This window comes from Vespula vulgaris, chromosome 10 (assembly GCF_905475345.1).
Source record: "Vespula vulgaris chromosome 10, iyVesVulg1.1, whole genome shotgun sequence".
Lineage (NCBI taxonomy): Eukaryota > Metazoa > Arthropoda > Insecta > Hymenoptera > Vespidae > Vespula > Vespula vulgaris.
This window is the reverse complement of record NC_066595.1, coordinates 6712986-6739664: the sequence shown is the minus strand read 5'-3', so window position 1 is coordinate 6739664 and position 26679 is coordinate 6712986. Positions and strand designations below refer to the sequence as shown.

Here is a 26679-nt window from a genome sequence, read left to right as displayed (position 1 = left end):
AATGACACTCGCTCCGATTGAATTTCCATTATATTCAGCATCAGAGGCGTATAACACAAAGTACAATCAAACACAATGTACAGTTTAATACTTATTATGTATAAGATTTCATTTGAATTCTCTATTAGTACTTTAGTAGTAATGTTCGTCAAACACCATTCCACGTAAACGTCTTCATCACCCACAGTGTCTTCTTTATCGTTTGCATACTTTCACATTTCTTTCATTCGTATATATGTATACGTACCTACGTACGTGCATATCTTTCGATTATAATCGTGAAGTTTACAAAAAAAAAAAGATAAAGAAACGCAGCAAATCCAAATCCACAGAGAAATTTACCGGTAGAGAGACTTACGAATTTCGAAATTTTTAAGATATACATTCTCATTTCATTTCAAAAATACGAATCGAAAGAAAAGTGGAACGCATTAAAAAAAACAACAAATTTGCCCCATCCGTCTTCTTCGACTTCTTGAATCTTGAAATTATTTCGAGTAGAAATAGACAAAGAACACGCGAAACCGATCTTCGTAACCCGACGTAATTTAAAAAAAGATGTCGAATCAATTTTATCTTAAACAATACACTCATTTACCTTAAATTTCTCAATAACTCAAATGTCTTCTTTTATAATCGAATGGAATATTGTTGTTTTCTTTTCCTTTTTTATGCAAAGAGTTATTCGTGAAAAGAATCCTTAACGTTCGCACGTTGTTCGAAGGAAACGAAAAAATTGAGATGACGATTAGAACAACGGTAACGATCACGATCATCAATCTTATGCGGTTCATCATGTGTCCGTACGAAAAGTTACTTAGAAGAAAACTAATTAATCTTTTTTGTTTTACGACAGTAGGAAATTTCTAATAATATGAAGACGTATCGTGATCCCAAAAGTAAAGGTTTCTTTTCATTATTTTTTTTTCTTTTTTTTTCTTTTTTTCTTTTTTTTTAATAATTGTGACTTATTACACACATACACATATAGCATCGATTGAAATCACCCATGATTGCTTACATATATATGTATGTATGTAAATGTGTATGTATGTGTATATATATACAAACACACACATACAATTGGCCTTTATCCGCAGTAGTTATTCACTATCTAGATATAAGCCTTAAATCAAGACTAATAGATAAGAAAATAAGGAACAGCATCGTGCGATAACATTACGAAAAATCGTCGAATTCCTATAAACATTAGATCGTTTTATCTTTACGTCGAGTTTTATGTGTCGCATGGGCCTTCTCTCCCGATCACATCTTTTTTTTTTAACAAACTCATTTCTAGTATGTGTACACACACACATACACGCACGCACGCACGCACACGTAACATTCGTAATATGTTCGATCAAAACTCTCGGATGCATACCAAATAACAGGAAAAGTGCATTTTACGTTCGTGTGGACGTCATTAATAAAAAGAGTATTTGTTCTTAACAAATACTTGCAAGTATGTCACTGTGTATACAATAAGTAGTACTCGCTGCTCTTTGTCTTGTTCTTTCTCACTTTCTCTCTCTCTCTCTCTCTCTCTCTCTCTCTCTCTCTCGCTCTTTAAAGAAGTTCTTTCGCTTAAAATGAATCGAGGTACAAAGGCAAAAAGCTGCTTTTTTACTTTGCTTCTCATACTATTCCATCCGTTTTGTTACACTCGAAGGTTACATGCATTTGTTCTATGCACTTTGCACATATGCATAAAAACGTTATAGAAGTCTTCGACATATACACACGTGCGATAGACAACGTCGTTTGAAGTATAACAAGTTAGATCCAGATAGAAGTCGTAATCAGAGGAAGTTTATCTCGCCTTTCTATTTTGTTTTTTATTTATTTCTTGTTTTTTTCCTTTTTTTTCTTTTTCAAAAATTTTCAGTATTTTTCTCGGATAAAGCGAAAATACGCCACGAGCATATCCGTTTTTCTAGTTTCTTTGTATTATTTTCCTTTTGTCTTTTTTATTTTGTTTCCTTTACACGTAAAGTTTATAACGTTTTCTCTAGACGAGGTGGTTGAACGCTGGTCGAATTTCGATCTTCTAGAAACTCGTTGTAGAATGCATGAAAAGTAAATTCGGAAACGTATAAAATACGTTTTTAAATACGCCACGTACGATAAAAAGTAGTGTGTATGTATGTATATATCTATTTTCCGTTGCTTCCAGTTGAATCCCAATTAGTATGTACGGCAAGCCAAAGGTTAATGGTAAAACGAATGACTTTCAAAGCTGCAACGAACAAAACTGTAACTGTAGATATCTGTGACAATGATATCGAAGTATTCGTATTTTCTTTTCAAGTAAATTATGTATCGTTCTTTTCGAATTACGTCAAATAATCGGAAACTTAATCGTATTGAGTTATATTAATTGTTATATTAATTAACGAGATCATAAGGACTCCCGTTGAAACTGAAAGGGAATGGATTTTTTGGGGGTTTATGAGTGACAGGGAAAACAAGGGAAAGAATCTCATTTTCTTTTGTTTTTTTTTCTTTTTTTCTTTTTCTTTTTCCTACTCGAACGAAAATTATCTCAAATCCCACGTGTATTCTCTATTCTTACGATGTGAGCGATCACACATACTACAGGAAATATCTTTTACTAACAAATAATACTGGAAATAAAATAAAACAAAAAATATAGATATCTATTATACTTGCGAAACAATATAATTCTGTCTATGATATAACATCTTTGGACCAACTCTTGTTTGGTATCAAATTGATACATAAAAGTCTTGCTTCGTTCTAACGATAAGTCAGTTTATCATTTTCATGATACTCGATTTCAATGAGTCCCATTTTTTGATCATTCTATTTGTCCGTTTAAACATATATTTTTCTTTTGATCTATCCCTGAATACATCAGCGTTTTATTTTTTATTTTAATACCAAGCAAAATTGCTCGCTATTAATTAGCTCGCAGGATAATAATCCTTGATATTTTTCTTGCATTTCTTTTTTCACAATTAGTAAGTACGCATCCCTTTTCTATCTTTTTATTATTGTAAATCTACTATACGTTACGAAGGCGTGTAATTTGCATTAAACATAGAACGTGGATTTTAATTTTTAAAAGAATATTATTTTTCTATATCGATAACTATGGTAGATAAAAGAAAAACAATTAATACGATACGGATGTGATTAGAAAATAAAAGATAAATTTTTAGGCGTAATTTTTAACGCCTATCCTAATGTGTCCAACACTGCAAAGTTATTTGTAAACGATATTATATTAGACAGACAGAGAAGAGAGATAATTAGTTTTAAAAGGGGCTATACAAAATAAGAAAAAATCACTTACTACATATTTTACTAATTTTTTTCTTTTTTTTTTTGTTTTTTTTTTTTTTGTTCACAAGCTTACGCACGCACGCACGCACGCGTCTGTAAATTTTTTAATATATGTATGTTTATACGTAAATACAAACACATATATGCGTATATATGTGTGCATTTCTTTTTCATTTTTTCTGTTCTTTATTTCATTTGCTTTAACTGTATAGATTTTCCTCTTTTTTTATTGTTTTTTTAAACTCTTATCCACATCTTGTAGATACACACCCAAATAAAATTATATGAAAAAAGAAAAAATAGGAAATGAAGAAGAACTAATTACAAAGTAAAGGATTATAAGAAGAAAAAGAAAATGAAAGAAAAAAAGAAAGAGAGAGAAAACAAAACATGCGTAAAGACTAGGGGAAGGAGCCAATTATCGACATATCAGTCGACGCTCAATTATAGGAGCTTTGTTTGATTCTATTCTTTATAATATTTCTTTTTTGAGTATCGAATGTATCTGTATGCGTCCCATGCAAAATCTGATTTTGTCATGTCTATAAATTTGAATATTTCTGTGTGAACTCATATTTTAGACATAATCATGAAAAATCCTTTCGGCTTTTTTTTTGTCTTTCCTCTAGAAAAAGCAATAAATTATTGCCTCTATTTCGTTTTACGCCCTTGGCTTCGACATAACACACGCGTACAAACAATACTATTATCATTACTATTCTTAATTATCATTATCATTATTATCATTATGACGTGTAGCTTAAAATGGAGTGATTAGAATTTCAAGGACAAGGGCATGCTTTGAGGAAAGAGGGTCGATATTGACACAACGATTGTATGTACTTACGTAATACTATGATTCGACAAATGAATAAAAAATATGTTGGACTGCTTAAAATCTTCCTTATTATACTTTTGATATACATATACATACGCATGCATATATATATACACACACATATATATATGTATACATACACATTATATACATACAAATAAGGCGCGCGCGTGTGTACACGTCGATTTAATTTTTAATTGTAATATCTTTCAAATCCATTTATAATAATTTCAATTTGATATCGAATAACTTAATTTGACGACAAGATTTTAAGCTTTTTCATTGATTTTTCTTTTTTTTTAAATGGGCTGGTCAATGAAACTCAACCTTGATGCTATTAGAAACTAGGCCTCCTAACTCTCACAGACACAAACTTTAATTAATGTTTATTAGCGATAACACACGTTATATGGAAAATTTAATCGATTGTGACTTAATTAATGATATATCCAAATACATTGTGTGTGTTTTATATTGAAAACTATAATTTCATTGAAACCTAAATTAATTTATTTCAAGTTTACAGTAAGACGTAACAGTAAATTTAAACATATAGTTAGTATTAAAAATCGCAAAAGAAATAATGTATAACTAAATGAACAACCTAATATATGAGAAGTGATTAGTATATTAATATTGACACAAATTCTTTCTCGTTACAGATAAATTACGTAAGGAGAAAGGAGCGGAAAATGATAAATTAAAAAATTAGTATCATGGACCAACCCAGGCATATTGATTATAAATATTTTATAAATATACTGTAACTTTTTGAGTAAATAGTAGGTAACATATTACTACTCGAAAAAAAGTCAATTGTGTTTAATTGACCCAAAAATGATTTTTGGTGCTTTATAAGAAGCAATGAAATAATATGACACGCATCGCATTATAATTTGAAACCGATCGGATACCAAATATTTTTCCGCTGATGTCTTAAAGATTCATCATTTCATTATATACGAAACCGTTAAACATATACTGTTGTTGCTTTTAAGAAGCGATCCATTAATTTGGATTAAATTCGATTATCGATAAACTCATATAGTGGTTTAAAAGAACGTGGCAAGACTCGCTGTAATCGAAACAAAATTAAACAAAGGAATCATATTCCGAGCATAACTGCAAGAAGTTATATACATTTTCTGCATACAACAATGAAATTAGCCCTTGCCCTTGTTCCATGTCACATAATGGCAAAAGGTAACGAGATTAGAGTTTGGAAAATAGAAGGGCAAAAAGGATCAGGAGGGGACATTTGAATAATTATTAATATATAATATTATAATAATAATAACAATAATGATGAGGTGTTCTAAACAGTGCTAGGACTAGTGCTAGAGGGTCCTGTGAGGAATCAGGGTGGATGGGTATAGGCTAAGGAGGGGTTAGTGCGGGGGTGGAGGTTCCGTAGATTGGTTTCTTCCATCTACAGCCCTAACTGGCTTTCTACGTGAAGGACCTGTAACACCAACCGGACCCACTCCACCTCTCAGGTATGCAGGTGCCGGGCTTGCTATGGGTTCTCTGATGGTCCCAGTACCAGTATTCCTAATTGGTGGAGGCAGTGGCTGCTGCAGTACCTATTTAATAATATTATTATCTCAAATTCTTATTATAAATTCAGTAAATATCAAAAGTAAATTAGTAACATTTTCGGATCTTCTCAATGTTTTCTTATATTCATTTTAGTAATCAGACATTTAAAACTACAATATATTCGTCTATTCATAAATACATATTGTTTACATTAACGAGCTTTCTTTCACTTGTATACAAATAAAATATTTTTAGAAATCAAACTGCGGAAATAAACTTTGCAGAAATTTAAGGAGGACTCACCAGTGGTTGGGGTAATACACTATGCATCAACGTTTGAACCATAGGTGGATTCTGCGACGTGATACTATTAGAATTTGTAGACAATCCTTGATTTTGCAGACCTGTTCCGACACTACCAGTTGCAGCTTGCACGATATGCGATTGCTGCTGTTGCTGCACAGGGGGTGGCGTTACATGTTTACTTGATGTTTGATCTCGTTTTGTTTCTTGAGTTACATTTAATTTTTTCGTGGGAATCGTGGAAGCATTTGCATTTGGTGTTTCAGGACTTGTCGTGGCAGTAGTTGCACTTGATATTGGTGTCTGTGCAATGGACAGTTGTTGTTGTAGCAAATCTGGCAATGTTTGCGAAAGTGTCCCAAGAATAAGTTCACGAACGAAGAGGCTTCTGTTTGCACTCTCGCGTTCAACATTTTGCAATTGTGAATCAGACAGTGTAGTTGTAATGCATCTAAACAAATTAAATAGATATATTAGATTAAGATATAAGAAGAAATAAGAAGATATAAGAAGAAAGTAATTTATGACAATTACCTAGGCAACAGAAACATTGAGCTCTGTGAGTTGGTAGATGAAACAACAGATGAGTTGGCCACATTGGTTGCATTGTTATTACTACTTGTACTGCTTGCCACTACACTTGCCATATTAGTAGAGTGACCACCACTTGTACCACCTCCTCCACTAACTGAACCAATAACCTGTGTCTGTCTCCTGGGCAACCGTTCCAACTGTTGCCTAGCAGCCTAAAATATACATATAGAATTAACATAAAAGGTATTATTATTAATAATTATTGCTGAAATAAAGCAACTGAAAATATTATAAAATAAATCAATTTAAATGTTATATTTTATATTTAATTTATCAATCTTAATGTATTTTTTACGCGAAAAATCTCTCCGTTTACGCACTCGAAAGATATATTTCTCTTGTGTGTGTGTAAAAATATTTTTCTTATTTACTGAATTTCTTATACATCAGTGAGCTACAAATTATTATGCGATTGCATTAATTACGTTATTTTGACTTATTTTAATTGAATCGTGGTGTGCGTATTAACATGCGTGTTCGCACAAATGATAACAAATATACTTAAAAATTCAGTACTTCTTGCAAATAAATGCACGAAATAAATATTGATATAATTCGTACTAGCTTTTCTCTTAATACTTTCTCTAAACATTTCGTATCGGTTGGTAATCACATAGATACGACCGCATCAATTTTAGACGGCATTATACAAATGATTTGATCATCATCATGAATTGATGATTAAGATTAAGATTACATGATAAAATTTAAATAATACTGACTTTAATGCTTCTCTCTCGATAAGTACATTATAATTATACTATCAACGATTATACGAAAAGCGGTTGCATTTACGCGAGAGAGCCGCCGGTTAGCGACAACTTTTTAGCGATATTTACGACCGATAAAATGTTAATTATTATTTTTTTATTTATCTTATTCCACTTACTTCGTTCGTATAGTAAGAACTCATTATTAACGAGCACTCAGCGTGAAAAGAAACCACTAAAGAGAAATTGAAAGATGGGTACGTATAGTAATGTACGTACTCTAACTTGTTGCCGTTCCAACTGTAACTGCATTTGCAACTGCTGTAGTTGAGACGGTGCTGAAGAACTTTGTCCTGTACCACCACCACTTCGACGAACCCCCGACAATTGCGATAACAATTCTGCGATTGGATCTATACCCTCTCGACTACTGGGACTTAAGCCTCCAGACGAACTGAAATGCATGTTGGACCTGCAGGTCCAATGACACTCCAATGAACATTATCTAAGGTAAGATGGTAATGAACCTTAATGTGAGCACAGTATTAACTCTTAGCGGTCAAAGTCCGGGATATTCCTGGTCAGGTACTTTTACTGTTACGGTTTTATGACGGGAAAATCCCGACAGGACACTTTTACCGTTACGGTCGTCTGAAATATTCCCTGTAAGGTACTTTTACTGTTTATTGTTGTTTTGGAATTGAACCCTACTCACTTTATCTATTGTATTGCAACAACATTCTTGTACTCTATGCCATTCAAATATAAATAAAAGATAAACCCAAGACCCTTAATCCCTTAATCCTCCAGAAGTAGGATTTTCAGGTAATAATTGGTTGACTGTACACCATCGGTTCAGCGAGCGGAAATAATTTCGAACAACAGTATACCCATGCTACAAAATATTACGACCGTAAAAAGTTAATACTATCATATTTTATAAAAAATCATGCTGATGGAAAAAAAATTTGATATATGAAGACATTCTTCCTTCGTCCATAAATCCTACATGTGCAAAATAATTTAGCGATTGTATATTTATTCTTTCTTATTATTATTGACAGTAGTAAGTTTGTATACCTGCGTGGACGTTGCCCTCCTACGCCTCTGGATGGGTGTGGTATTCGTCTGACTCCATGTCGACTTGAGGCTGGCTCATCCAGAAGAGAAATGAGATCTCTTGGTCCACTACGATGTTCCAAAGTCAAATGACCAGCAAAATCATCTGTTACATTATTGGGATCCCCACCTGGTAAAGCTGCGCAAACTGGACAGACCTAAGACAGAATCAAAGAGCAATAATATTAAAAAATAATTTTAAAGAATAGTTTCTAAAGTACAAAATATTGTTATTAACGTAATCAGTATTTCGTGAAATATACGCACAACTTCAAATGAAGTGTCTGGATGATCCGCAGCAACATGTTCTTGCAAAGTAGCTTCAGTAAAACCCATTCTTGTGCAATAAGGACAAGTTAAAGATTGAGGTTGTTCTACACTGACACCTTCTCCACCATAATACAATTCTGTAAAATAATAATCTTGTTATACATAAAGTTTAAGAGAAATCTCTTTTTTTCTCTCTTTCTCTTAATATTTCTATAAAAATTACTAAATATAGAATGATACAAAAATATGAAAGATCAGTCACTAACCAAAATCAGATCTAGTAAGAATACACTGCATAGGATGATCGGTAAGGTGGCGTGTAGTACTGGCACCACCTTCATAGCAGCTGGCACATAAATCATAATCGTAGCATACGAGGCACTTGTATCTGCGACCCCGAAAATTACCCTTTAAGCAGGAGTCACAGCTTACCCCTATAATAAGGTACATAAAATATTAAAAATATTTTTACTATTTTATATTTAATAAGGGTAAATATTAAAATAGAAAAAAATATAAAAAGAAAAAATATAAAAAAAATATAAAATGCAAATACATATATAAATTCTGGTTATGCAATTCCTTTTTCAATATCCTTTTATGTATCATTAATATACTATAAAAAGTAAACGAGTATATATATATACGATGTATAAATGACATGATAATATCAATGTTATTTATATATCATGCATGTGTACATCTATACAAGAACATCTTGTTATGCAAAAAGTTATTACGTTCCAAATCAACAAATTAAGAGCATCAAAGTAAAGATCTTATTCAGTCATTATCTATAAAAATATTTACGAATGTAAATATATACATAGATAAATAAATTATTCAATACATTTATAACGAATATTATGTCATTATGATGCAATTAACAAGACCATTACCAAAATTACTATAAGTTGCTGTTAATAGATAAAAGATAGATCTAAGTTATACATAGTTCTAAAAGAACAAGAAAAGATTTCAATATGTTTAAGAAGAGTAAAATTATCTGTCTTCAAGAGAGGGGGGGTGAGCGGAGGGAGAAAAGAGACTAAGGAAACTGATCTGAAAGCAATCAGCTGGTAATACATCCTGACAACTCATCATACATCATTGAACACCAATTTACAGTCGTTTTACATTAAAGAACATTGAGAATATTTGTCATATTAAAAAAATTCTAACTAATTGCTGAAAAAGACGAATCTAAATTCGCCAAAAATTCGAGTGAATTTTCGCTCAGTGCTGCCATCTGGCTCTGACATTAGGACGATCCGTCTCGAGCTCAAAGGGAAACGTTTCTGAGAAACGTCTAGCATAAAAAAATCATCTAATATTCTCTACAATTAGCATAGATTCATCATAAAAATGTATTATGCCTTCATAAATCTTAAAATCTTTTCTATCATTATTACAATAGACTGGATGCACGAGGAGGACCAAGCTGACTTGCTAGTCAGAAGGCAGCACACACGTACATACCTTCATGTCGACTCATTTTCCGTTTAAAATTTCATATACGTCGACAGCGCGGGGTTTCGCGATCGCACGATTTATAAAACACGATCACCGGTCGCCACTACGTCAGCTCGCTACGTCGCTCGGTTCGGTGAATGCGACGAGGAAAACATCAATCGTCAAACAAAAATTTTTCGTTAGAATTTCCAGCGTAAAACCTAACCCAACTAGGCTACCGTGACGTCACACTAGACCTACGCTCCCGGAGAACATTGCGGGCACGGCCTCTCTTTCCGTACATGCGGTGTTGCCACGATTTCTATGAAAAGCGCGGGAAAAATACAATTTGTTACGACAATATTCTTTCTAAAAACAGTAATTACACACATTGGTAACATTTTATAGATATCATTTCAATGATATTATTACGTATTATTGAAACTGTATATTTATAATCATATTATTTGAATTTATAACTTTTCAAATTACAGAGAGTGCTCTCATCGTAAAAATCGACCAATCGTATTAGAGAATTTGATAAACTTTATTCAAATGATTTTGATATGAAAATTATATATACATATATATATATATATATACACACAACATACATAATAAATCTTATAATTATAACATAATTTAAATTACAATTATAATAAATTAAACTTCTTATCAACTAAAGAAATAATTACATTAATCATTTGTATTATTTTGGCTTACTATACAACTAAGTCGATGTTTCGTGTCTGCCTTTACGAAGTACACCAATATAACGTAATCTCAAATTATCCTTTCGAACGGTCATCTAGTATTTTATTCTATGTCGAGAACCGGCAATCTAGCAATCCTTTCACGACATTTTCCGAAAGTCAGCTCGTTCCTATTCGTATTCTTTCGTAGTCGATCGCTGAATCCCGGATCATTCTTGCAAATCGTAGAGTTTATGCACATTTTGTGAACAATGGCAGCGGTATTAGGACGTGTTATTATTTACGGTGGTAAGGGTGCACTTGGTTCTGCTTGTGTTTCCCAATTTAAATCAAAAAATTGGGTAAGCGTATAAATATTTGTATAAAATGTTACAATTAAAAAAAAAATTTTTATCGAAGTAAGGATAAGTTTATCAGACGTGACACTTCGAATAATTCTAAATAAAAGATAATAAATGCTGCATTAATATTATCTTATATTTTTTATAAAAATAATTTGACGTATAGATTTTAATCTATAAAGCACGTATGAGTTTTACAAGCAATTTATTTATAACGATACAAAGTATTAACCAAAATCTTGATTTAAACTTGTTTATTGATAAGAAGAAAATTTCGCGGGAAATTTGAAGAATACTTTCTATTAAAATCCTTCTATTAAAGAAAAATAATACTGTAAAAAGTAAAATGTTAAGTATTTGTCATTTTCCTTTTTTTATAAGTTACGTACTGTATACGTAACATAGAACGTATAAAGTCTAGTGAGATGAAAGTTGCGCAAGGACACGGAAAACTGTGTTAAGGATAACTTCGCTTATAAAAACTAATATGCATTTAATTATAACGAAGAATGGCTTAGTACAATATCTTCATAAAAAAAACGTTTAGAAGCAAATAAAACAAATCGCAGAATATTACTTAAAATTTTCTTACAAGGATACCTTTTGACGAATTGTGCTTTCGGCAAATAAACAATATCTAAAAAACATTTGTGAAATAAATAATCACCCATTCGATTTTGAACATTTATTTGCATTCAAAATTTATTTTCAAAGATCAAAAACATTTGAAATAAACTTCGAAAATTTTTTTCTATTCTATCCTTCTCTCACTAACTGTACGTATATCGATAAGTGCGCAACACGTAAGCGTGCGTTAGCTTATAGATCCGAACAGGATAAAAGACCTTTCGTGTAATGTATATGTATATGAGACAGCATATTTCCCATATGTTTTATACTTTATATATGTATATATATAAAACATTTATATATTTATATAAATATATATATGCATGTATCATATTTCGCTTGATGTATAATAATTTTACAAAATAATATACTACTAAATAATTTTATAAATTATTAGCATTAATTGTTATAAATTGTTAAAATAAAATAGATTAAAAGTACTTTTTTACTATCTCATTGTTTATATATTTCATAATCTTGATTGATTTTATACAGTTATTTAGTTTTATAAATTTATAAATTTATAAATCACAATATGTAATAAATAATGATAAACTATTTCAGTGGGTTGGATCTATTGATATGAAACCCAATGAAACTGCAGATGCCAATATTGTTGTAAATGCTAATAGAAACTGGCAGGAACAGGTAACTATTGCATCTGGTTTTTATTTCATTATTACTTTTTTATATAAAATAATGATATTAATTTAATTTATATCTGTATACTAGGAATCTGATATTTTATCAGAAATAAAAAATATTTTGAAAGAAGACAAAGTAGATGGAGTGATTTGTGTAGCAGGTGGATGGGCTGGAGGAAATGCTTCAAGCTCAGATTTTATCAAAAATAATGATCTTATGTGGAAACAAAGTGTTTGGAGTTCAGCTATTGCAGCAAGTATCGCATCTCATTATTTGAAACAAGGAGGATTTCTTGCATTGACTGGTGCTAAAGCTGCATTAGAAGGAACACCAGGTTTTTAAATCTCATTGAATAAAATTTAATATTATAATTTTGTGATAACTTACAGATTCTTATTGCTTGAATATTAGGAATGATTGGTTATGGAATGGCTAAGGCAGCAGTCCATCAACTAACCAAGTCTTTAGCTTCCAAGGATAGTGGTCTACCTCTTGATTCTATTGTTGCTACTATCTTACCTGTTACTTTGGATACCCCAATGAATAGAAAGTGGATGCCAAAAGCTGATACGAGTACATGGACATCTCTTGAATTTGTATCAGAGTATGTATAATATATATTTTATTATCATGAACATAGAATTATATAACATATATTTATATTATCAATAGCTTGTTTTGGAAATGGTCTCAAAATCAAGACCGACCTTCCAATGGTAGTCTTCTTCAATTGATTACTAAAGACAATAAGACAACATTAATAACAGTTTAAAAATGGAAATGAAACTCTGAAGATGTTAAAAGATTAATGGAAGCAGCAGTTTCTAAAAGCATTTATGACAATAAATGAATATTACAAAACTACTTACTACAAAAAACATACTCTGTGTCTCTAAATAAATTGTGAATATACTGTGAATATACAAGTATATTGTTAGCATTATCTGTCATATTAATATTTTATTTAACTTATACATATTTTTATTCCAATGTCCATTCCACAGTAATACAATTGTTTGATTTGTAAAAAAACATCATTTTATGTAATTATTGTTTTTGTAATATATTTTATATGATTCAAATTTTACATATAATATAATTATATAAACGTTTTATAGTTTATTGTAAATACCTCAAAAATGCACTATTAAACAAATAGTATAATTGTATTATCCTCTCTTTCACTGATTTGTAAAATATTAATTTTAATAATACAAAAATAAATATTATTCTTTCAAGATAATTAATTTTGATATGTTATGTAATATGTTATACTGTTCATGTAAAATAAAAGTATCACTATATTGATATGTAAAAGATAAATGTGATTCCAAAGTATATGTATATATTTCGTAAAACTAGCATAAGCGCCTGGATAGCTCAGTCGGTAGAGCATCAGACTTTTAATCTGAGGGTCCAGGGTTCGAGTCCCTGTTCGGGCGGTTTTTTTTTTCTTCTAAATTTCTTTCAATAAAATTAATTTAGTTTCTTTTTTAGTTCCGTAAATATTTCACTTTATACTTAATTTAATAGAACCTAAATTATTTTTATTTTTGCATATATCGTTTCATGCATATGAAAATCTAAATAATATCTAATAAAATAATTAAAATCTCAATAAATATTATTTTATTATTAACTCATTATCAGTCACGTGTGCACTTGGGTGGGTAAAATTATATAGATATTGTACTATATGTGATAAGAATTTTTAAATTATTTAGAATTACCAATATATATAAAAAAACTAAGATATTTTGTTTATTTAATATTTACTATATAAATTTTCAAATACAAACCATTTTAATTTTTGATTGTATGATAGTCATTAAAACAGATTTTTTTGTATAAAATTATTACTTTGTAGAACTTTTAAACATTTTGCAAACAAACAAAAATTTTAGTACTTCTTTTATATATTTTATAAACTAAAAATAAGTATACTGTAATAATTGTAAGATTTTCTTAAATAAATTTTTAGCCATTTTGAAATAAAGAAATTGGAAACAGATTATAAATTTAAAGCAAATAATTATCACAATGTAATATCTTAAAAAATTTAATAAAAACTTAAATATACATATATTCTTAAAATAAATACTTTTTGTTAAAAGAAAAATCTTTACTTTGCAATTATCAAGTAAATGTTATAAATATTTAAAAAAAGATTTTTTTATAATGTATTGTGTAATGGGCAATACATAAATTCTAATATGAATATTATAGTATTTTTATTATTATTATTTACATGAAAGTAGTTTCCATTAATAATACACTAGTAAGTTTATATAGAATAACTTAGTTTGTTTTCAAGAGATCTGCTAACATCTTTTGTTCCTCTGAAACAAAAAAGGTAAACAAGATTAATACATAAACATTTCAAGTATACATTATGCTTATAATATATATTATAGAAAATTTTGGAACATCACAATTTATTCAAACTATTGATTTTATGATATAAAAATTAGAACAGTTACGAAATATATAGATGAATTATAATAATATACTATTATATATTATTACATACTATTATATACAAATATATATTATTTTATAATATCAATCATCAATTAGTTTTTGAAAATATAAATGATAATTACCTTGTAATCGAATCTTCTTTTCAGCTGCTTCTTTTGCTTCTCGTGCTGGTCTCTCTCTTTCTTCTTTTTCTCTACGAGCATTTTCTATATTACTATATCTACGTTGGAAAAATGCTCCATATAAAATTCCCATAGTAAGTAATGTCCATCGTGAAAACTATATATAACATAAAATCGACAGATATTAAAATTTTTTTTAATTCAATATATATAAGGTTATATATATATATAAAAATTGTCAAAAAAAATCCAAAGGTTAAGATCACAGATTAAGACTACAATAATTCCTTTAATCTATACATTTCTTTTTATACTATTTCAGTAAAAGAATTTTAGATTATGTTTATTTTTTTTTTTTTTCTTTATTCGTTTCTATAAAACTTTAAACATAATTACAAAGAAATTAATAAAATCAATTTTACATAGAACTGCCAAAGATTAAATTATTAAAGGTTAGAAAAACAGATGACAAAAGAACTTCGAAGAAAAGTTGAACAATTAAATATAAACTCAAAATAACAATGAATTGTTGTCCAATTTTCTATTTAACATACATTACAAGTTATATAATAAAATAAAATTTTCGATAGAAATCAATTTTATTTATAAATACATAATGAAAAAATAGATTGTTATATTTTTCTATATTAAGATATATTTATTAACCATATAAATATATATTAACAAAGCACATTAAAATCATTCCCATGTACCTTTATTAAAGGTGATACACGAACGGGTCTTGGATTGAGTTCGGCTGAGAGCGACATTTTGTTAGTGATGTCTATCTTACAATGTCTCAATACTATCCTCGAGTATTTCCTATCCTCATCAGCAAGTAACTATTCGTAATATTCTACATTCCTTTGTAACCACGAAAGTATCCAATGTTTTTAGGTTGAACAGAAGAGAAATACTTTAGAAATTCCCTAGATTTCAATTCGACAACAATGCCATCGTTACTAGCCACCATAACTGAATTACAATGGACTTTGTTTGTCCACTTTAATTTTCCACTTGATTGTAAGTTTATTGATAGTAAATAAATTTTCTTAGTGCTCATGTTTAAAATTTTATTATCTTGATTAATTTATTAAATATTTTATAACGTTATTGTATCTTGTTAAATAAAAATATAAGAACGAATTAAGATTGTCCTCAACGAAATATTGATATTCCTAATCACGTGATCATAACACGTTTTAACATACGCATTACAAGTAAGACCAATAGGACATGAAAACGCTACATTTCTCAGCGTGAGGACAAACAATAATTGTTCTTGTACATTTTTGTTACATGTCATTTAATTTCATTTGTTTGAATTTAAATTAATAATATAAATATTTTGTGAAAATGAAGTATAAAAAAATGATTGATTGAAGTCTCTAATATATGATACTGCCAATCTTGTTGTGATTTATTTTTATTTAGAGATTTAATAATTTGGTTATAGTGCATTTATTTATTAAATATGTCGCCAATACAGGAAAGTTTAAGAGATTCGAGCGGAGATTCTGGTACGTATTTTAATCTTAAAAGTTTTGTAGAATCATCTTTATTGACATTGTCTATCTTTCATAACATGGTTTCATTCATAGTGTTTATTTTTATTAACGAATAAAATATATGTTTACGAGGACTTTTCATATAAATAAATATATTTTAAACGATATATATACATATATATATGTTTTATATATATTTCACTTTATATTAAATTTGTTACGGCACAATTACTTCAAATTAATGTCTACTTTTTAATGTGCTCAAATTAAATAGTAATGTACAATTAACATAACTAAATTAATTCTAAATTATTACCATAGGTTCAGATTCTGATAACGCTTCTGTTTCATCAAGATCAAGTGTAAAATCAACTAGATCAGATGCAAGTAGAAGATCAGATGCTAGTAGGAGATCAGATGAAAGTAGGAGGTCGGATATAAGCAGGAGATCTGATGGAAGTAGAAAATCAGATGCAAGTAGAAAGTCAAATGCTAGTAAAAAATCAGATGTAAGTAGAAAGTCCGATGTAAGTATAAAATCAAATGGAAGTAAAAGATCAGATAGAAGCAGAAGATCAGATGACAGCAGAAAGTCAGATGAAAGTAGAAAGTCAGATGGAAGCAGAAAGTCAGATGGAAGTAGAAAATCAGATGGAAGTAGAAAGTCAGATGGAAGCAGAAAATCAGATGGAAGCAGAAAGTCAGATCGAAGCAGAAAGTCAGATGGAAGTAGAAAATCAGATGGAAGCAGAAAGTCAGATGGAAGTAGAAAATCAGAAGGAAGTAGAAAATCAGAAGAAAGTAGAAGATCAGAAGAAAGTAGAAAGTCAGATGAAGGAAACGAATCAAAGGTATTAGATTCTAGAAAGTCTCAAAGTCCTAAGGAAGATAGAAGTGATAATGAATCTGAAAAATCTTTTGTTGCAGCTGGTCAGTAAAATTTATTTATGTGAAATATATTTGTTTCTATTTGTTCTATCGATTTATATTTTTTGTTTTAGGTAATGAAAGTGCTAAATCTGATGATAGTGATTTAGAAGAATCTAAAAAGCGCAAAACTAATGATTCAGAAGAAACAAAAAATATTAAAAAGCATAGAGCTGTAATAGGTTCAGACTCTGATAATGAAGATACAGAAAAAGATAAAGAAGATAGTGTAGCTCCAACAGCAGATGCCTTATTTGGTGATGCAAGTGATATTAGTACCGATGATGAGAAAGAGAAAAAGGAAACTGAAGATAAAGAAAAACGTGAAAGCCGAAGTAGAAGCCGAAGTAAAAGCCGAAGTAGAAGTAGAAGTAGAAGTCTTAGCAGAGGAAGATCTGATAGTGGTGGGGAAGGACCAAGTCATCAACCTGTTATTGAAGATGTATGATCATAAACTTATTTCATTAAATATATTCTACTTTATTGAATATACTCACAAAAATATATATTCTATATGATTTTCTTTTTATTCTAACAGATATATTTTACATATTTTTATTATAGGATGAGAAAGATAAAGAAGATGAACCAGAACCACCACCAGAAACTAGGATTGATGTGGAAATTCCAAAAATATCTACGGATTTAGGCAGAGAAATACATTTTGTCAAGCTTCCTAATTTCTTATCTGTAGAAACTAGACCGTTTGACCATGATACTTATGAAGATGAGATTGATGAGGAAGAAACTTTAGATGAGGAAGGTAGAGCTCGATTAAAACTCAAAGTTGAAAATACAATAAGATGGAAAGAAGTATTTGATGATGAAGGAAGAGTTGCACATGAGAGTAACGCTAGGTTTGTTAAATGGTCAGATGGCAGTATGTCATTGCATTTAGGATCTGAAATATTCGATGTATATAAGCAGCCCTTACAGGGTGATCATAATCACCTTTACATACGACAAGGTACTGGGCTACAAGGACAAGCAGTGTTTAGGACGAAATTGACCTTCCGTCCTCATTCAACCGAGTCCTTTACACATAGAAAAATGACAATGTCTTTAGCAGATAGATCACAAAAAACATCTGGTATTAAAGTTCTTTCTCAAGTGGGAATGAATCCAGATCAAAATAGATATGAAATGATAAAGGTTGGGATGAAATATTTTTATGTTAATTTTAGTTATTTTATCATTAATTGTTTTTTTTTTATAAAATAAAAAAATTGATAAATAATTGTTTACGAATTTTAGAAAGAAGAAGAGAAATTGAGAATGGCTATGCGTGTTCAAAGTAAGACGAAAAAATCTGCTAGTGGGGGTCGAAGCACAGGAAGAGCTTCTACTGGATATGGTGTAGATGCTTATCATGACGACGCTTCTGAAGATGAAGGTGCTATTTCTCTTGCAGCTATAAAAAATAAATATAAAAAGGGTGCTACTACTAAAGGTATATATTTTAGTATATCATACTATATTACAATGTGGTTTCTTTTTAATATTTATGATAATTTCATTCTTTTATTTTAGCTGCATCGAATATTTATTCTTCCGATGAAGAAGGTTCAGACTTTGAAACTTTGAGACCAAAGAAAAATATAAAAGGAAAAGTACTTAAAGATTCTGACGAAGAATCTAATTCTGAGAGTGCTTCAGCAAGCGGTGGAGAGGATGATAATCAAGCGGATAATACTAGCGATTAAATAATTTTGTAATTACTGGCAAATAATAAAATAACGTTATATACGCATATACATATTTTATAAATATAAATCTTTTGCGAATTATTCATATGCTATTTATTAGAAAATTTTTTTTTAATGTGCTAAATAAATTAAAAATCTTTATTTTTATTGTTTCAGAGCTTCAAAAATTTCCCTTCTACTATCATTAAAATATTAAGAATGAGAAATAAGTTTGATGTTACAAGGTTAATAATCATTGGTAAGTACTTTTCATCTTTACTCGATAGATGGCGCAGTGTTATCTTTTAAAAGGAAACTGTCTAACTGAAGGTTTACAATCTAGATTATTGACTTCCTTTTCAAAGGTTTAATGTACGAAGATAAGGTACACGAAACTAACTCGCGACAGTGCTCGACAGTACTCGATAGTTAGCAAAATGGCGCTCCCATGGATGGTGATTTCATTCGCGTTTTCTTTGCTATTGACACCGTTCCTTATGTTTTTACTTGCTATTATATTTCTGGCATCCATCGGCAAATCACTTGGTGTTCGCAGATTATACGTAAAACTATTATTAGCACTTTTTGAGGTAAGTCAACCAGTAAAAATAGAGGAATCATGTTTTAAATAGTTAGTTTCTTTCGTGAGCCAATTTGAATCTAAGCTTGACTAAATTTCTATCTATTTTTATGTGAACAATATCAATGTATCAGTATTAATTAAAGAAACTAATTTTGTTATATCATGCAATTTTATTCTGAGAAAGGTTATGTTTGTTTCGTTGTTTCTCGTGATTCAAGCATTAAATTGTGCAAAACGTATGGAAACGATTTTTTTTTTTATAACCTTGAATAGAAATAAATTTAGTGATACGTTTCCACGATGATATTGTATATTTTATAATGATTTTAGAAAGATTTAGTTTTATTTAACCTAAAAATAATTATAATATCATTTATACGTTTATCTTGATTAAAAGTATTCTTATAATGTACTAATGTTAAAATGCTAATATATAATATCTTATGAGAATGCATCAATATATTGATATTCAAATTTTTATTGATATCTAAATTCATCAAATCTGCACCATAGTAGTATCATCAGTTAATATTGTTTGAAATATCGCGCTATTTATGTGTTAAGATATAATATACTTATTAATTATATAATTACAATAAATATTGCAAACTATTTAATTATGGCATTGTGTTAGACCGAAAAAATAAAATTTGAAAATCGATGTTGATTTGTAGTAAATCCACGTTTCAATGACATTGCTATTCATCTAATGACCGTCGTTTTATTTTTTTGAATTCATAATTCTTCGCATTCAATTAATATGGATCGTAAAAATACGTTGTGTATAATTATCTCTAAACATATAATTTAATGTTTTTGTTCTGTACATGATTGTGAAAGAAATTTTTCTAACAAAGATATCCGAGATCGAAAATATTGAAAAATTTAAATGTGAAATAAATCGATCTTGATTATTAAAATAATGAAATATCGGAATAAAACATGTAGAAAATGCTCTTATATCTACTTAAAGAAGACAGATGTTTTTTATTATCTTAGTAATTGTGATATTATCAGTGATACTTGTTCGTTCTCGATTTCTTAAATAATACGTGTCATCGTTTTTTTTTTTTTTCATATATTTGCTTTATAAATATTCTATATCAGTTTTTTAATCGTATTTATATTGTATACATTAAAATAAATGAGAATATTTTGCATATTCTAATACTTCAAAGTTTCAATTTGATGCCTCTTACGAAATCACTGCGTGATTCTACCATTGATAAGTTAGTACTCATTTATAATGTTAGACTTCGACTTCTTGAGAATATGATTACCTTGACTATCTTATAGAACTCCCTCCTGTTCGTTTTGTATATATGTAGAAATGACAAAAACTATAAATAAGAATATAGAATTATTCGTTGTCAGTTTTATTTTAATAATGAATAATTTTTGTCCTATTTAAATTCTATTTCTATTCGCATTTGAAAAAATATTAATATATATGTGTGTTCAAAAACACAAATATACGTGTTGATAAAAACACGATAAAATAAATATGTTTATGCAATATGAAGAAATTATGTAAAAATTTCGGGTAAGTGTGGCGAAATATGTAAAAGAAATGCGTAAAAAAAAAAGAAAAAAAAATCAGAATAGAGACATATCGTTCTTAAGCGGGAACGAATCGTATTTTATCATTTGTTTATTTCTAAAATATAATAAAATAATATTTTAAGGATAAATCATTAACAAAAAAAACAAAGAGAATAATGATAAAGCTTGGTTCAAGGCTCATTTTTTTTTTAATCTCTCGATAAACATTATATCTATTGATCAAGTCTTTGTGAGAAAAAGATTCGAAATGATCTTTCAGACAGATGTAAAAATATTTTCTTCTTTTTTCTTTTTTAATTATAAAACTATAAAAGATAATATATTATTTAAATTCAATTTCATTATCGTAAAATATTATTTTTGATTTACGCTTCAATGTAAAATCATATGTATTATGTGGTTTACCTATCCATATTTGCACGTGATGAACAAAGGTTACTTCAATATAACGGTAATCAGTCCGTGAGTTTATAACTATTCTAAATGGATATGGCTTATGGATCGGTGTCTAAAAGAGATTCTCCTTTGATATCGAACCGTGTAGAGATTAATGCAGATAAATGATCTAACCTCTTAAAAGAGAAATGAATGAAAAACGAATTAAATTAAATTAAATTAAATTAAATTAAATTAAATTAAAATAAGATAAAATAAAATAAAAATATGAAATCTTTTTTTTCAAATCGTAGTTTAATATTTTTCTTATGCGATATAAATTAATTTTTGTTTATTATGAATATTTTTTTATCATTATAATATTTATTGGTTATTAGATATTATTATTTTTTTGTCTCTCATAATTTATTTTTATGTCAATATTTGATATATAAATATAAGGAAATTTGATGGATTTATTATTGTAATTGATTACAGTATGGTAGGCAGAATATAGAAAAAGAAAGAAATAAAAATAATACCTTGGAAGAAGAGGAGGAGCATGAATCTATTACAAGAAATACACAGCAAAAATTAAACAAGCATTCCATGGACAAGGAATTTCAAATACAAAATGGAATTATGAGTAATAATCAAGTCATAGCTAGATCAACAGATTTGATTCTATTACCTGAGCCAGAGATGCAAAATAATAAAAACCATGTAGGTGAACATACAACTGAAAAAATTGAGGAAATTTCAAAGGATGTAGATAGCAGTAAGGAGGTAAATTGCTTTTTTAGGGATTATATTTATAAATGCAAAAATCAATTAGAAAAATTATAAAATTAAATTAAAAAATAACAGTTGTTATATCTAACATAAGAAAATTTGTTTACATGTGTCTTTCTTTAGAATACTCTTATACGACGCAATTCTTTTGAAGCCCTCAAAAAAGGATTTGAACCAGCTATTTGCTTAGATTACATTAGAGCTGGAGTAGAGGCCATTATTGAAGATGAAGTAACTTCACGTTTTGAAGCAGAAGAACTAAAGGTAAAAATATTCATTTTGTACATGTTCTCTTAGTTATAAGAAATGTAAAATGATAATCTCATATTTATGATTTATTGCTTTTTTATTATTTTTTAATATTTACAGAATTGGAATCTTCTCACACGGACAAATAGGCATTATGAATTTATATCTTGGAAATTAACAGTAATATGGATGTTTGGATTTTTTATGCGATATTGTTTTCTTCTACCTTTGAGAATATTCATCTGTTGCATAGGAGTAAGTTCAATCAATTTTATATTTTTATTCTTTATAATTATTTAAGATAGCATAAAACAAGTATATATTTCAGAAAGTTGGCCTAAAGACTATATTTATTTTTAATATAAGTAATATTATTACAGGTATGAGAAGTAATGATATTTCAGTTGTGTATAATTTTATATAATAAGTTTAAAACATAAATTCTCTCTATATATCATCTTATTATAGATCAAGTATTAGATTGTTACATAAAAGTGTTAAATTTACACAATTCCATGTAATATAATTTTTATATGTTTTTACTATGTATCAAAAATTGAACTTCACTAATAATGAAGTTTCTTAGGTACTTTGTCCTCACAACATATTTAGTTGGATTCTTGCCAAACAATTCTATAAAACGTTGGGCAAATAATCAGACATTTCTTATTACATTTAGACTCATGTTTCGATTTGGATACACAGTCCAGAAAACAAACCAGAAACTGGAAGTAGTTAATTATACCTCCATTAATGACGTTTGTATCTTAAGCACACACACACAAGTTTTGAATTGGTAAATGAATATATAAATTTGCAAGCTTAAGAATAAATACATAATAAATATAATAATATAATACAGTAAATATATCTATATTGTCACTAAATATTTTTTTTATTAGTTGTGGATATAAAATTATAACTTTTTGCTTATGATTTATACATACAACATATTTTTATTATTATATATATCATGATAATAATTACTATTTATAAATTTGTTGCATATTTAGCATAATCATTATTTTTTTACATATTGTTCAAGTTGACTACTAGAGATTCCATTTGTGAGTACAATCTTTTAAAGATATTTCTCATTTACCTTGTCAAAGTCATTACAAATTCGTAAGTGTTACAGGTAACAGTATCCTGTAACTTTGCTTTACAGGTAGTATCTACACAGCAACTATTCAGAGGGATTCGTCGTTTCTCAGGTGCAAAGCTTGTGGTTTACAGGTGATGTGGCTGACAATGTGCACAGCAGTAGTGGGCTACATTCCAGAGGGTAGCTTCAAACGATGGCTCAACTACAAAGTCTCCATAATGTGCTTTGCTGTATTATCCAGTGCTTTGTCTTCAGTCATTACTTACCACCATCCAGAAAATCGACCAGTCAGAGGCATTTGTGTAGCTAATCACACATCTCCTATTGATGTACTCGTACTTATGTGTGATAATTGTTATTCTTTGGTATGTTTTATCATTCATCGTATATTTACAGATGTTTAGTTTGGAAATAATTAATATGATAGATAATGTATTAATTATATTAAATTCATTAAAAATTTTTTTTTGTAATATATATTAAATGATATATAATTATTATATATTATCTAATATGTACTAAGTTGGTATTATCTAGAGAGAGACATAACAAGTATTTTTTGTGTGTTTTTGTCTTCTGTACTTATTTTGATAATTAATCGATTATTATTATATAATTATTTTAATTAGTAATTAATCCGACTATAGATAGGTCAGAGGCATGGTGGATTCTTGGGGATTTTACAAAGAGCACTTGCTCGTGCTTCTCCACATATATGGTTTGAACGTTCTGAAGTTAAAGATAGAGAAGCAGTTGCAAGAAGGTAAAAAAATGATATATTTCTATTACTTTCTAAAATTCGTATTATAATCTAGTAAAATAATTGTTATATTACATTATATTTAGATTAAAAGAACACGTATCAGATCCTACTAATCCACCAATACTGATTTTTCCTGAAGGAACTTGTATTAACAATACGTCTGTTATGCAATTTAAAAAGGGTAGTTTTGAAGTAGGTGGTGTCATTTACCCTGTTGCAATCAAGGTAATGTGTTTATATGTAAATATATATATTATTTTTAGTAATTTATATACTATATATTTACATATATATGGGTGTACTCATAGGCATTTCTAAAAATTTTAAGTATTTTTATTATGAATTTTTTATATAGTACGATCCACGATTTGGTGACGCATTTTGGAATAGCAGTCGTTACTCAATGTTACAGTACTTGTATATGATGATGTCTAGTTGGGCTATAGTTTGCGAGGTTTGGTATTTACCTCCAATGTACAGAAACGAAGGAGAGAGTGCCATTGATTTTGCAAATAGAGTAAAATCAGTTATAGCAAGACAGGGCGGACTTGTCGATTTACAATGGTAAACTAAAATTAAGAAACGAATTAATATTAAATTGTAGAAAAAATTATTATTGGTTAGCATACACATATTTTTTTATTATTAGGGATGGCCAACTTAAAAGAATGAAACCAAAGAAAGAATGGAGGGAGAAACAACAAGAAGAATTCAGTAAACGCCTTAAAGTTGAATAAACATGCATTCCTTCTAGTCACATCATTTTTTGAATAGCACGTGATACTTCATTGAACCAGATATTTTTTGTCTGCATTGTTGTTTCACCTACTTGTGTCATCTTTATAAATATTTATAACATTGTGCGCGTAATTAACGTTGTAATCGAACTTATTTGTATCTTCAAATATGGAACATTGCACTTTGATTTACTGTATTAGATATGATATGTATATTATCATCTCAGCATTTTGTTATCAGAGTATCAGCATCTCCAGAATTTCTTGATACATAATCTTTAATTACATCTTTTATAAATATAAGTTTGAAAGTAGCTGATAATCTTTATAATTAAATGTTCAACATTTTTATTTTTTCACTGAGTGTAAAACATCTATTAATATATAATATTTATTTCCAATATATATTTTTTGAAGACCGTAATAATTACATTTTTCTATGCAAATATATTTTTTATGATAAATAAAGCGTAAAAATATTTTCTTATAAAGGAAGTATTTTATATGTTCAGTAAGTAACCTTATAAAAATAAATAATTTAAAAGTGCAAGAACCATATTTGTAAGTTTTAGGCATTGAAATTTTATTTATATGTTATGAAAAGTGTAGTATTGTTTTGCTTGTGTGAGTGTATGTTTCAATTTACACAAAACTACTACTATATATATATGTATATGTGCAGACGTACATACATACATACATATATATATTTTAATAATAGTAATTATTCTGTTGTTTTGATATAATTTGAATTAAAAAAAAATTCAACAAATAATTTAATTATATATAAAATATTGATACAAAACATCAAATTTTAATAATTTAATATTGTGTGGAAATAATAGAGAAAAATATTTCTTTATTCTCTGTTGTTTTCTTAAAAATGAATAAAGAATATTGTTTTTATTATATTACTTGATTATTTCAATATTGTTTGTGTGACAACATATAAGAATGTAAAATATAATTTGTCTATCATATCTCTATTACTAAAATTGAACATTAATGCTTTTTATTTTATAGGAATAGTAAATATACGTAAAAGTTAAAATTTCTTTAGTTTATAAACTTACTTATATGTATAAGGTGTTATCTACATTTAACGAATTAATTTCATAATGAAATTTACAAATATTTACATCTTTATAGTTACTAGTCAGCAAATATTTTTTATACGAATGGCAGCACAACAATCGTAAATTTTATACAGGAATTTAGGAATTATATTGTTATGTGAGACAAAGGACGTTAATTTTTTTTTCTAATTATAACATACATTTAACTATATTAATAATTTGTATAACCTATGTAGTAACAAAAACATAT

The 26679-nt window shown here is 28.5% G+C and overlaps 5 protein-coding genes and 1 non-coding gene across 8 annotated transcripts; 4 read left to right on the top strand and 2 right to left on the bottom strand.

Moving 5' to 3' along the window:
- Positions 1 to 12: 12 nt before the first annotated feature.
- LOC127067124 (E3 ubiquitin-protein ligase KCMF1-like) lies at positions 13 to 10398 on the bottom strand. Of its 2 annotated transcripts, XM_051001703.1 has the most exons (9): positions 10162 to 10398; positions 8949 to 9116; positions 8680 to 8819; positions 8374 to 8570; positions 7573 to 7765; positions 6524 to 6735; positions 5990 to 6440; positions 5623 to 5730; positions 13 to 2239 (listed from the first exon to the last, which is right to left on the bottom strand). In XM_051001703.1, exons 1-9 carry the CDS (start codon positions 10175 to 10177, stop codon positions 2234 to 2236), a joined length of 1491 nt encoding a protein of 496 aa, XP_050857660.1. In that variant the 5' UTR covers positions 10178 to 10398; the 3' UTR covers positions 13 to 2233. The 2 variants fall into 2 exon arrangements, with proteins under 2 accessions (XP_050857660.1, XP_050857659.1); XM_051001702.1 differs by having other exon boundaries at positions 13 to 5730.
- A 572-nt stretch (positions 10399 to 10970) lies between these two features.
- Positions 10971 to 13706, top strand: LOC127066722 (dihydropteridine reductase). Its single transcript, XM_051000777.1, has 5 exons — positions 10971 to 11188; positions 12383 to 12466; positions 12551 to 12797; positions 12875 to 13067; positions 13136 to 13706. The coding sequence occupies exons 1-5, from the start codon at positions 11099 to 11101 to the stop codon at positions 13233 to 13235; spliced, it is 714 nt and encodes a 237-aa protein (XP_050856734.1). The 5' UTR covers positions 10971 to 11098; the 3' UTR covers positions 13236 to 13706.
- Positions 13707 to 13832: 126 nt separating this feature from the next.
- On the top strand, positions 13833 to 13905 carry Trnak-uuu (transfer RNA lysine (anticodon UUU)). The gene has a single exon. It is a non-coding gene; the product is annotated as a tRNA-Lys (tRNA).
- A 772-nt stretch (positions 13906 to 14677) lies between these two features.
- LOC127067300 (ATP synthase subunit e, mitochondrial-like) lies at positions 14678 to 15945 on the bottom strand. The gene is made up of 3 exons (XM_051002080.1): positions 15780 to 15945; positions 15067 to 15223; positions 14678 to 14802 (listed from the first exon to the last, which is right to left on the bottom strand). Exons 1-3 carry the CDS (start codon positions 15834 to 15836, stop codon positions 14762 to 14764), a joined length of 255 nt encoding a protein of 84 aa, XP_050858037.1. The 5' UTR covers positions 15837 to 15945; the 3' UTR covers positions 14678 to 14761.
- A 169-nt stretch (positions 15946 to 16114) lies between these two features.
- LOC127067290 (another transcription unit protein) lies at positions 16115 to 19354 on the top strand. Its single transcript, XM_051002067.1, has 6 exons — positions 16115 to 16586; positions 16896 to 17504; positions 17576 to 17943; positions 18066 to 18653; positions 18756 to 18951; positions 19032 to 19354. Exons 1-6 carry the CDS (start codon positions 16541 to 16543, stop codon positions 19202 to 19204), a joined length of 1980 nt encoding a protein of 659 aa, XP_050858024.1. The 5' UTR covers positions 16115 to 16540; the 3' UTR covers positions 19205 to 19354.
- A 17-nt stretch (positions 19355 to 19371) lies between these two features.
- On the top strand, positions 19372 to 26262 carry LOC127067292 (glycerol-3-phosphate acyltransferase 3-like). Of its 2 annotated transcripts, XM_051002069.1 has the most exons (11): positions 19372 to 19445; positions 19552 to 19776; positions 22206 to 22493; positions 22623 to 22763; positions 22869 to 23003; positions 23794 to 23815; positions 23917 to 24218; positions 24501 to 24616; positions 24700 to 24841; positions 24972 to 25180; positions 25266 to 26262. In XM_051002069.1, the coding sequence occupies exons 2-11, from the start codon at positions 19624 to 19626 to the stop codon at positions 25351 to 25353; spliced, it is 1596 nt and encodes a 531-aa protein (XP_050858026.1). In that variant the 5' UTR covers positions 19372 to 19445; positions 19552 to 19623; the 3' UTR covers positions 25354 to 26262. The 2 variants fall into 2 exon arrangements, with proteins under 2 accessions (XP_050858026.1, XP_050858027.1); XM_051002070.1 differs by lacking the exon at positions 23794 to 23815 and having other exon boundaries at positions 19374 to 19445; positions 23985 to 24218.
- The last annotated feature ends 417 nt before the right edge of the window (positions 26263 to 26679 follow it).